Source organism: Loxodonta africana, chromosome 21 (genome assembly GCF_030014295.1).
Source record: "Loxodonta africana isolate mLoxAfr1 chromosome 21, mLoxAfr1.hap2, whole genome shotgun sequence".
Lineage (NCBI taxonomy): Eukaryota > Metazoa > Chordata > Mammalia > Proboscidea > Elephantidae > Loxodonta > Loxodonta africana.
The window spans coordinates 32,498,844-32,511,360 of NC_087362.1; the positions used below are offsets into that span (position 1 = coordinate 32,498,844).

General features: G+C 46.4%; 1 protein-coding gene across 2 annotated transcripts; it reads right to left on the bottom strand.

Moving 5' to 3' along the window:
• Positions 1-1,570: 1,570 nt before the first annotated feature.
• LOC100655578 (cytochrome c oxidase subunit 4 isoform 1, mitochondrial) lies at positions 1,571-12,481 on the bottom strand. 2 transcript variants are annotated; one of them, XM_003418076.4, is made up of 5 exons: positions 12,378-12,481; positions 11,167-11,240; positions 5,409-5,576; positions 2,649-2,780; positions 1,571-1,831 (listed from the first exon to the last, which is right to left on the bottom strand). In XM_003418076.4, the coding sequence occupies exons 2-5, from the start codon at positions 11,237-11,239 to the stop codon at positions 1,695-1,697; spliced, it is 510 nt and encodes a 169-aa protein (XP_003418124.1). In that variant the 5' UTR covers position 11,240; positions 12,378-12,481; the 3' UTR covers positions 1,571-1,694. The 2 variants fall into 2 exon arrangements, with proteins under 2 accessions (XP_003418124.1, XP_010596117.1); XM_010597815.3 differs by having other exon boundaries at positions 12,382-12,437.
• Positions 12,482-12,517: the final 36 nt, after the last annotated feature.

Below are 12,517 nucleotides of genomic sequence, written 5' to 3' on the forward strand. Positions count from 1 at the left end.
TAAATGTCCGTTAAGTAGACCTCAGGCTGAAGGACGGTAGGTTGGATCTACGCATTAACCCCGGCTCCCTCTCAAATTCCCACTAAATAATAGTAAAAGGACGTCGATAGTCACAAGAGTCAATAGCCCCATTTTGGAATCTGGAAACTGATATACAAGTTGTAATTCCCTTAGCCAATTCAGGAGAGCAGGTTCCTAAGTGGGAAGAGGCGACAGTCGTGAAGAACCTGGTTATTCCCTGGGAACCCAAACTCAGGGAGACTCAGGTCGGAGCTACTTCATGAGACAGATGACCCTGTAGTTTAAGTCCTATCTCCACCATTTACTAGCTTTCACTCAGGCAAATGACTCTGCCTTCCCAGACTCCATTCAGCTCCATCATCTAAATCGGGGGTAACCACCCCTGCCTCTTGGGGTTGTCCCAGGGATTGAGGGAGATGGTAGAGATGATGAGCCAGCACAGTGCCTGGCCCAGAGTAGGTGCTCCATGGATGGCTGTTAAAGGGACAGAAGAGCCAGGCAAGGGGCAAGGGGAGGCGGGCTGACCTTCCACCAGGTCAGGTGCTCAGCCTCATAGTAGGGGCCCTCCTTGAGAAGGAGCTGGAAATGGCATTGCCCAGGAGTAGACAGAAGCTTCATGGTTTAAGCCATTAGGGGGTCCACATTCAGTCCCACTAGCAGGACTCCACACCGTACAGCTCCTGGCATTTCCTTTCTTCCCCAGAAGCAAGAAGGCCTCCCAAGGAGGCCAGTGGGCCCTTTGAGAAAAAGAGATCAAGAGCATTTCTAAAGCAGCAGGAAGACACTACAATCACAGACATTTACCCTGTGCTTTAATAGTTCAATCTTTCCAGCTACCTAGGGCCCCTTCCCTGTGAAATTCTCTGGTCAAGCTCTAAGGGTTCTGTTTTCCTCTCCAGTTACAGCTGGGTTTCTCATGGGCCACCCTCCCACTCCTACCCACTAGCCGTGGGTGGAGACCCCATTGCACCAGCCATCTCTGCTGCCTTCTTCCTGCAGTTTTATTCAAGGATAGGCTGGGCTTCTCCAAGCAGGGCCTCCACAGAGATCAACACGGGGTAGATGCTTAAGTGGCAGGGTAGCAGCAGGATGAGGCTCCCACACCTGCTAGCAAAAGATGGAACTTAGATGGAGAGGAGCCAGGGGACCAATCAGTCCATAAGCAGACAAAGGAAACAAGTCCATCATCCAGACCTCAGCCTGGGCACCCGGACCCACTCTGCCCTTCCCAAGCTGGTGGTCGCCTACTCCAACACCGAAGACTTCAGGGACCGAGAAGGGGGCAGTCCCAGGAGGAAAGTGACCCATGGTCATTTCCCTGTCAATCTGGTTACTATAACAGAATCTTACCCTTATGTGAAAATCTCTTGTCAAAAACCCAAAATGTCCAACAATAAAGGACTCTATATTTTTAATTTTGACATACATATAACTCATATAGCTTAAAGATACGATTTTTTTTTTGGCCACTGTCAAAAATATATATATTTACTTAAGATCCTTCAGAGAAAGCTATTGTATTTCAAACAACAGACACTTCCACAAAGGATTGCACTGTAAACTGGTCATTTATTAGCATTGTCACCGTTTTACATAACAAGTTTCCAGTAAATATGCTGAGTTGCATGGAGGCGAAGGAACAAGTTAGGTTCAAACACATGAACGGTGGGTTCTTATTTTTTCCACTCATTCTTGTCGTAGTCCCACTTGGCAGAAAATCCCTGGACTGGGTTGGCCTTCATGTCGAGCATCCTCTTGGTCTGCTTGGCCACCCACTCCTCCTCAAAGGTGTGCGGAACGGGGCCATATACTACGATTCAAAACAACGGCATGAGGCAAGGCAGTCTTTACAAGTGGTTTCTAAGCCAGTAAGCTAGGTGGGTTAGGTCTCCACACGCTGGCAAGATGGCCAGCAGCATCGTCTGCCACGCCAGCACCCACTCAAACACATAGGTGCTCAGTTCTGGGCGCTAACAGCTCTCAGTATTTGTAAATGATTCCTTTGTCTATAAAATAAACTAAAAACAGAATATTTCCTCTACAGGAAGTAGACAGTAGGGTCTACAGACTAGTATGTAGCACACACAGAACCAAAGATGACTTGGGGGATCAAATATAGGAACAGGGTCTATTATTAACCCACGACCAAGTTTCTCAAAGTGAGAAAATGCTTATTGTGCCTGATAGAGAAAACCCAGGAAAAGGATGCTAGAAACCCTGAGGTTGGAAGCCCCAGAATGCTGGTCACTGAGATGCAGCCCTCTAACAGCCCTTGGATGAATGCATTCCCTTCTCTCATGGGGTCTTCCCTAAGCCACCAGTGGGTAGCTAGCTGACTGGGTTAGCAGATACACTGCTACTGGGTGCGGTGTGCTGGAGAAACTATGGAAGCATTTCCACGCCAGACAAGTGAGGCCCACAAGTCAACCATCCACGACTTCAGCTAATGTGAGCCAGTGTCCCAAGACGTGGTGAACAATCCCAAGATGGACCCTGGAATGGAGGTCACCATCCTGGGGTGCCACTCCCACAGCCCTCCACTGGGCACCGGAAGATGGAGCTGTCCCAGCTGTGAGTTTTCACCTGAGACCTTCTCCAGGCACCACTGCCCTCTCCTCTCTACTCACCATAGAGCTTCTCCCACAACAGGAGGATCGCAGTGACGCCGATGAAGAACAGGGCACCGCCCAAAACTGTCTTCCACTCATTTGTGCTTCTATTCATTTCCGCAAAGGTCTCATTGAATTTAATGCGGTACACTGGAATAGAAGGAAGAGCCAGGTTGCAGCCAGGAGGAGCTACATGGACTGACAGCTCCCTTTTCCACCATGCTCAGCCATCTGTCCCCAACACAACTCATCTGAGCAGGGATGAAATACGGCACTGGGTGCAGCACAGACCAGAGGACACCCCATGCTGACACATGCATGTGCTGGCTCTCTCTCTCACACACACACACACACACACTCAGACATGCTTTCACACATACACACTCATGTATGTGTGCGGTCTCACACATGCTCACTCAGACACGCTCACACACACACACACACACACACACAAAGGGTGAAGGAGGAAAGAAAACACATGCAGTTTGCTTTGGGTGAAAAAAAATCATTGTAATTATTTCTTTAAATTACAGCATAAAGTTCTATTAACTCGCGTTATTTTCATGACTCTTTATTACTTATCAGTAAATGTTTGCTGATCTCCTCTCAGTAACTGACAACAAACAAAGTCACTCACAGCAAATGCACTGAGAGGCTGCATCCACACATCCGGTCCACTACCAACATCAGCTGCTCTGCGCCTGTGGCCCTGCTCCTCACTGTGTGTGCACATGCGTGTGCGTGTGCACCCAGCCCCATAAGCACAAAGAAAAGGGCCTGGGTCGGGACCCAGCCAAGAGGCAAAGAAAGGGGGCCACAGAAACAGCCCCAACAGAAACACAACATACCAACCCCCTATACTCTGCCATTCTCTAGGACAAACAAAAAAATAAAAACCCGCTGCCATCAAGTCAATTCTGCCTCATAGCAACCTTACAGAACAGAGTGCTTCCTGTATGGTTTCCAAAGCTGTAATCTTTACTGAAGCAGACTAAGACATCTTTATCCTGAGGAGCGGCTGGTGGGTTCAAACTGTTGACCTTTCGGTTAGGAGCCGAGTGCTTACCCACTGTACCACCAGGGGTAGAACTCATACCCCAAAAAACGAGTAAAAACTCTTTCACACACTCTTTCCAGTGATGCCTAGCAAAATGCTATTTTGACCAAAATAAAGTAATAGCCAGTATCTCTTGGGATCGAAGCACTGTCCTAAGCGCTTCATATGTTTCGTTTCATTTAAAATTCATTTCATTTAGTCCTCCCAAAAGTCCTAGGCAGCAGGTACTATAATTTTTACAGAGATGACCGTTAAGGCGCAGGGTCACTTCATCAAGGACACACAAGGAGTAAGGGTGGAGCCAGGCTGCAGAGCCAGGCTGTGGTCCTCAGTACGCAGTTGGCTGGCACTCCCCCGGGTCAAGCACCCAGCCCATGCACACCGCAGTGGTCAGGTCCCACTATACATTCTTCCCTCCCCACAGCACCAGCAAGCAGGCCTGCCCTGGTGCCCACTGCTGAAAGACATACTGCAAGGGTGCGCTGAGGCCAGGGAGGCCACGTGTTATCAGCCAGGCAGCTGGAGGCTGGCTCACGTGAGAATTTTGGCAGAGAGATGGAACTGGTGGCCTTAACAACGGCTATAGGCCCCAGGCTGCTAGGACGGAGACCTCTCTGGAGTGATAAGGAGCCTTGAGTTAACCTGGTCCAACTCTTTCAGAAATGAGGGGCTGGGGCCCAGAGAGGGAAAGGACTCAGCCAATGTACCACAAAGCTACTGCAGAGCAGGCTGCAGACCCAAACCTATGTCCTCGGCCTGTGGCTTTCTATTTAATGGCCCCTGGTGAGGACACAAGGCTACAAACCTCACTGCCAGCAGGGATCATCGGACAAAGAAATCTCTGTGACTATGTGTCCCTATTTGAGAGCAGAGTCTGAGGATGGAATTTCTCCTCCTTCAATCTCTTTGGAATGGTGGTGCCTTGGCACTTAACATCTTCACCAACTGAATGCCTGTTCTCTACTCTCACATTAAGAAAGCAGGTACTAGGGGATGCTGACCTTCTGTTGAGGGTGATGGAAAAATCTGGCAACAGGTAAGGGTGGTGGATGATAAACATAAGTAATGTGACTGAACTGTACACATAGAGATCGTTGAATGGCAAATATTTTGTTAAATATATATATTTACCACACACAAAAAAGGAAAGCAGCTTAATCAAAATCAAATGTTTTCCATTTTGGTCTTACAAAAAGGAAGACTACAGCAAAGCCCTGGCAAAGTTCTCCTAAGCAGCACTTTACTTCCTCTCTAATCCTAAAGGAAACAGGAAATAAGACAGTTTTTTCCAACCTGAGGCTAGCAGCGTAGGTGGGCAACACATAAGCCTTGATAGCCATCCCCTACAGGACTGTTTCCTAATCTTGCCGTATCAGAAAACTCACCTGGGATGCTTGTTAAACAGATTCCTGGGCCCCGACCCAGGCCTGCAAAACCAGTCACTGGTTAAGTCACAAGGTTACACTAAGCCAGAACTAGAACCCAGGGATCCTGACCTCCCAGCTGCTTTCCTGCTCCCGCGACCCCAGGCTGCCCTCCACAAGGCTGACACAGACACCTGACCCTCACTTTCCTTTGGGGGGATATTAAGAGACAGGTCCGATCGTGAAGCTCTTTCCTTCCAGCTCTGTAGAAGCTACAAGCAACGTCAGAATTGAAGATGTCGCTATTAAATAGATTAGGCCAAACTGTGTATGACTGTAATTCCCATAAATACCCACATTCAACTTTTTCATCAATGGAGAGGGTGCTCCAGGCGGCCTTCTCCTTCTCTTTCAAGGCCTTCTGTTGGGCAGAAAGGTTCGTGACATGGGCCACATCAGGCAAGGGGTAGTCACGCCGGTCAACATACGCTGGGAGAGAATACTCTTCCGTCTTTACAACGCTTCCTAAAAACAAATTGAATACGTGTAAAATTCACATAGGCTAAGAGTCACAACATGGTGGTACTTGTAAAAAAAAAAAAAAAAAAAACCACGTTGGCACATACACACTGGGAACTTCAGACCTCTCAGGGACCATGACTGCTTTTTTCTGGCAGCTGAAGGGCCGGGTATGGAACAGGGAGCGGACTTGTCCTGCGTGGCCCCAGACCACAGAATGAGGCTGCTGGGCAGACGGTTCACAGGAAATACTTCCTATCACAGCAGAAGCCTGCCATTCGTAAATGCTGACAAGCTTGGGGACCCAGCCCTCCTGAAGTTGCACACCTCCTGCCACCAAGTCCAAAGGTGGACAACTGCTCTCAGGGTCCCCTGCCCTGGGCTAGAGATGGACCTAAATGAAGGCCCTTCTGATGTAACCCAAACTAATGAGGAAGCACAAACATAATATGCAATTCATAGAAAAAACAAGTGTTTCAGAAACGATATATGAAAAGATGATTCCTGCAGCTTTGTTTACAGTAGCAAAAAAACTGCAAGCAGTCTGTGATCAACAGAGGCTGAGGGAAAAGATTACAGTGTCTCCTTAGAAACCTGTGTCATGGAGTCATCTGCTCATTTACTCCACGAATACTGGCCAAGCACCTACCCCGTGCTAAACATGGTTCCAGACACCTGGGACCATCAGTGAACAAATCAAAGACACCGCCTAGCAGTGCTTCCACTCCAGAGGTGGGAAACAATAAACATAATGTGTATTAACAAGTTAAATGAAAAAGGCAAGCCACAGAACAACTTTTTGTGTTTGTATAGGTTCACGCATATATGTAAATAAAACACACAAAAAAGTCCTAGAAGAGGAAACCACAAATTGTCACTAATGAGAGGAGAGACGTGAACGGGGACTTTTGCTGTTTGCTTCTCTGCTGTTTTAGGGCCTCAAAATGAGTGTCTGCACATATATCACACAAAAGGAGGAAAGCCAGACAGCAGGAAAGAAAGGCGTATCTTTTCATTCGGGATTTTCCCACTGCTCTAAGTTGTTTCTTCAGTTCTATCCAACGTTTGCAAAAACGCTTTGTTCCAAACTTGTCTAGAAGAACGGTCCTGCAAAAAAAATTGCTCCCCCTCCACTACGTAGCTCCAGTTATTAAAATCTCCCAAATCGTGTTAACAGTGAAAGAAAACATTAAGCCTTAAACAGAGTGCTGTAGTTTCTCTAGATGCTTATCTTACCCACACAAGTGGTTAACGCACTTATATATCTATACCCAACGTCATCCCCAAAAGTTTCGAGGTAAAGATGGCTAGAATTATTTTCTAACTTTAAAATTCTATCAAAGTGAGAATATACTAAAAAATAATGGTTGTGACTGAAAACTGTTAGCAAGTTCAGCCCTCCCTCCAAAGGCTCTAAAAGGTTTAAAGCACTCAACTAACACATCAGTTATTAAAAACAGATGTCAACTATGACGAAGAAAACGTTAAAAACAATTGATTGTGGTGATGGTTCCCAGCTCTGTGAATAATTAAAAACCCCTGAATTGTACACTTGAAATCCTGTACGTTATGTGAATGACATCTTAGTAAAAAAAAAAGCTAGATGTAAATTCTCATAACCTCATAGCAGTCTATGTATAAGACTGCAATTTCTACAGCGGGGTGGCCAACTCATGGTCTCAGCGTTGCCCGGGGTCCTCTAGGTCTGCCTGGTGTCCAAACTAATAGGGAACAAAAGCAAACATTAACACACCAAATGTTCCTTGAGAAAAAGAGAGAGAAAACTAAAGGGTTTGCATTCTAATGAATGCTTATCATCTGTCTTCTACATTGACGATTTTTTGCTGCTGTTGAGTGTTTTGATGGTAAAATGTGGCAAATTCGAGCTCCCCTCTCAATCAGATGACTCACCATACATATACCCAAGTTGATCACAGCAACTACTAACGGTATCCCGTATTAATATTTTATATTGACAACAGGTTTGCACAGTCACATAGCATTTATATATGAAGAAGTTAAAAAGGATAAGATATGTCCAATGGACTGCAGTTTGTCTCATTTATCTGCCTAGTACGTGCTGGAGTGGGACATGCAAGGCCCGTGGCCTCAAGAAGTATACACTGGAGGCAGACACATGATACACAGACGCACAAGGTAACACGCAGCATGCCAGGGCTATGAGAAAAGCAAGGCAGGTAGTGTATGATGGGAGTGTCTTTAGAACGGGGGGTTCAGGAAGGAGCCTTTTGAAATAACATTTGCACTGATAGAATGATGTAAAAGGATTAGCCAACCACAACTCAGTGGCTCTGAGGCTGGAGGAACCAGCTTGGTATATCTGAGGGACGAAACACAGCCAGGGGCTGGGGCAATGAGCAAACAGGGAGAAACAGTTTTGGCTGTTCTTTTTGTTTTTTAAGTACTGTGTGATGTAGTTAAAAAATGGTCAAAGGATATATACAGGTACTTCACCAAGGGAGACATTCAGTACACAAGGAAATGTTCATGATCATTAGCCATTAGAGAAATGCAAATCAAAACTACAACAAGATACATCAGTCTGAGACCAGAAGAGCTAGCTGGTACCCCGCTACAACCGATGACTGCCCAGACAGGAAACGCGACAGAGAACCCCTGAGGGAGCAGGAGAGCAGTGGGATGCAGACCCCAAATTCTTGTGAAAAGACCAGACTTAATGGCCTGACTGAGACTAGAAGGACCCCAGTGGTCATGGCCCATAGATCTTCTGTTGGCCCAGGACAGGAACCATTCCCAAAGCCAACTCTTCAGACAGGGATTGGACTGGACAACGGGTTGGAGAGGAATGCTGATGAGGAGTGAGCTTCCTGGATCAGGTGGACACTTGAGACTATATTGGCATCTCCTGCCTGGAGGGGACATGAGAGGGTGAGGGGGTTACAAGCTGGTGAAATGGACACAAAAAGATAGAGTGCAGGGAGGGAGGAGGTTGTCTCATTGGGGGAGAGCAATTGGGAGTATATAGCAAGGTGTATATAAGTTTTTGTGTGAGAGACTGACTTAATTTGTAAACTTTCACTTTGACTTAAAGCACAAGAAAAATTAAAAAAAAAAAAAACTACAATGAGATACCATCTCACCCCAACAAGGCTGGCATGAATCCAAAAAACACAAAATAATAAATGTTGGAGAGGTTGTGGAGAAACTGGAACACTTATACACTGCTGGTGGGAATGCAAAATGGTACAACCACTTTAGAAATCAATTTGGTGCTTCCTTAAAAGACTAGAAATAGAATTACCATATGATCCAGCAATCCCACCCCTTGGAATATATCCTAGAGAAATAAAAGCCTTCACACGGACAGATATACACACACCCTTGTTCACTGCAGCACTGTTTACAACAGCAAAAAGATGAAAACAACCAACATGCCCATCAACGGATGAACAGATGAGCAAATTCTGGTATATTCACACAATGAAACACTATACAACGATCAAGAACAATGAATCTGTGAAATATCTCATAACGTGGAGGAACACGGAAGACACTATGCTGAGTGAAACTAGTTGCAAAAGGACAAATATTGTATGAGACCACTATTACAAGTACTCTAGGAAAAGTTTAAACACAGAAGAAAATATTCTTTGATGGTTACAAGGGTGGAGAGGGAGGGAGAGGGGTATTCACTAACTAGAGAGTAGACAAAAACTATTTCATGTGAGGGGAAAGACAACACGCAATACAGGAAAGGTCAGCACAACTGGGCTAAACCATAAAAAAGCAGAGCAGTTTCCTGGATACAACGCTTCAAAGGCCAGAGTAGCAGGGACAGGGGTTGGGGACCATAGTTTCAGGGGACATTTAGGTCAACTGGCATAACAAAATGCATTACAAAAACATTCTGCATCCCACTTTGGTGAGAGGCGGCTGGGGCAAGCAGCCATCTAAGACGGCATCAATTGGTCTCAACCTGCCTGGAGCAAAGAAGAATGAAGAATACCAAAGGCATATGGTAAAGATGAGTCCAAGAGACAGAAAGGGCTACAGAAGCCAGAGACTACATCAGCCTGAGACCAGAAGAACTAGATGGTGCCAGGCTACCACTAATGACTGAGAACACAACACAGAACCCCTGACAGAGCAGAACAGTGGGATGCAGGTCTCAAATTCTCATAAAAGACCAGACTTAATGGTCTGAGACTAAAGAGACCCTGGAGGTCATGGTCCCCAGACCCTGTGTTAGCCCAAGGCTGGAACCATTCCCGAAGCCAACTCTTCAGACAGATTGGACTGGACTATAAAATAGATGATACTGGTGAGGAGTGAACTTCCTGGCTCAAGTAGACACGAGACTATGTGGGCAGCTCCTGTCTGGAGGTGAGATGAGAAGGCAGAGGGGGCCAGGAGCTGGCTGAATGGACACGGGGAATACAGGGGAGAGGAGGAGTGTGCTGTCTCATTAGAGGGAGAGGAGCTACAGTACAAAGCAAGGTGTGTATAACTCTTTGTATGAGACTAACTTGATTTGTAAACTTTCACTTAAAGCACAATAAAGAATTTTTTTTTAAAAGTACTGTGTGCACAGAAAAAAAAAAAAAAAGTACTGTGTGATAAGCTCAGAAAGGCGGGGCAAGAACAACTGAAGCAAGACAGGCTGCAGGTTATACTCTGGGCAAAAACATAATGTGTAATTAGTAATCCATGGCCACTATACCACTCTAAGGAGATAGAAATTGGCTTTGTATAGAAGTTTAAAATGACCACAAATGTGTATGAGGAGCTTTTGGGGATGAGGGGTTCCTGCGCAGAAAAGCTCCTAGTCCAGAGAAAGATTGACAACAAGAACCTTTCTCCAGGTACAAGAGAGAGAATGTCTTCCCCTGGAGCTGACACCCCAAGTTTGGACTTCTAGCGTACTACACTGTGAGAAAATAAATTTCTCTTTGTTAAAGCCATCCACTTGTGGTGTTTCTGTTACAGCAGCACTAGATGACTAAGACAGCTCTCTTCGTTTGTGTCTGTCCCTCACCAGACTGTAAACATTCATATCTCATATTCTCTTTCCTCTCAGAGCCTAACAGTGTGTTGTACAAAGAAGATGCTTGACAAATGCAGAGCTAAGCTTGCTATGTGCCACTGTGCTAAGCTCTTTATGCATATCTCAAGCGAGGAAACAGACTTCTAAATTTAATAGCTTGTCCAAAATAGAATTAAAATTTAAACCCGGCTTGGTCTATAAAGTCTAATTTCATTCACTTCCATCTCCTCTATAATGTAAACAGTATTGAAAATAAGTAGCTGTGAGTTTGGAGGAAAAGTCTATTAAGGTCAGACATGGTGGAGAAGATTCTGAACGGGATAAAACTTAAACTAAATCTGAAAAAAATGGGCAGGAAGAAAGGAAAGGGGAAGAATAAAAAACCAGTATAAGCGAAGATTCCTAAACTCAGAACCATGCCCTGTTAAAATATTTACGTTTCCCTAAAGTTCCTCAACAGCAGTTGTCAGGAGCTCAGTCGTCTTTGTCTGAAACTCCAGTGCCCAGGAGAGGCCCTCACAACAGGAGCAAAACTTTGTTCAGTTTTAAAAGTAAGAAAATTATACTTACCGTGTGCATGCACACGCACCGAGGTGGAGATGGATCGCTTGCCAATTAGGCTAAATATCCTGGTAGCCAACATTCTGAAAAATAAAAACATACACCTTCTCTGCAAAAGAAAGCAAACACCTACCAAGAATGATTCTTTTTTTCCATCCCAGTGATCTCGGAAGTTCATTTATTTTTGTTTCTTGTTTCTTTTGTTTTTCTGCTTCTCCCCAATATAAACGACCCATTTTTCATCACTAACTCACAAAATAACTCAGGATGAGGTTTTACAGCATGTTTTTACACCGTTTTGTTATAAACCAAGCACTGTAATACAGGCTTCAGGGATTGATAATGAACTTTTTTTAAAAAAAAGGAAGAAAAACGTAATAAAGAGACTTTGAACAAGCCTGTGTTGCCAGGACAGGCTCTACTCTTTGGAAACAGTAACAGCTCACAGGTACTGGCATGCATTAGATTCAACTGAGTATTTACTACAAGCCTAATAAAAAAAAATTTTTTTTAATATGTGCATATAAGATTGGAAGGAGCAATCAGAGAGAATACAGCAAAAAAGAGCGCGGTCCACGTCCGATTCCTGCACAATGGTGACCTAGATGACCCAACTCTCACCAGGGCTCTTTCTGATTCAAGCCCATCTACCCTACTAACCACGCTTCCTTAAAATCAGTTCCTTCAGAGGACTGTTGACAACATAAAGATTCCCGAACGCATTCGGAAAATACCCCCATTAAGACAAAACAGAGGCATGACGTCAGGGCAGAACTCGCTCCCATCTCGCTTTTCTCCTCGGGCGTGGGCCATGCCTTCCAGACCGGGAAACGGAGCGTCTCTCCAAGAGGCCCGTTAATCCTGGGCGGTGGCACTGAGACTGTTCGAAGAGGTGAGGGCCGAGGCTGCACCGGGGACGCCGGCACCGCCTCCCGGGGCCCGCACACTCGGCCATCGGGCACCTCAAGGTCAGGGCCCGAAGACAGCCCGGAGCCGCGTCTTGGCAGGGGAAGCCGGGCCGAGCGCCTCTGGGCGGCACAAAGGCCGCGACCCAGCGACCCCCGAGCCCGGAGACCCCGCGGAAGGGACTCAATGTCACCGGATTCCGAGGCCCAACCGCCGTACCCCGCTCAGCACCGAGCCGCCGGGCTGCCCGCGCGAGCCCGCGGGCTCCTCGCGTCCCAGCCTCCCTGCTTGGCGCCCACCGCCCCCAGCCTGACCTGCCTCCGCCGCCCAGCCGCTGCCCACCGCTATCGCCCTCTACGTCCCGGCTCTTCGCGACCGGAAGAGAACGGACCGCGCCGCGGAGCACCACGGGATCGAGGAAGACTCCGCCCCTCACCCGGTCACGCGTAGGTCA

Coding starts and splice junctions, on each gene's coding strand:
- LOC100655578 (XM_003418076.4), bottom strand. CDS start 11,239: ATGTTGGCTACCAGGATATTTAGCCTAATTGGCAAGCGATCCATCTCC. Junction 5,577..11,166: donor GGTGCGTGTGCATGCACACG/GTAAGTATAATT, acceptor ATTTGTTTTTAG/GAAGCGTTGTAAAGACGGAA. Junction 1,832..2,648: donor GTTGTGGGAGAAGCTCTATG/GTGAGTAGAGAG, acceptor TTTGAATCGTAG/TATATGGCCCCGTTCCGCAC.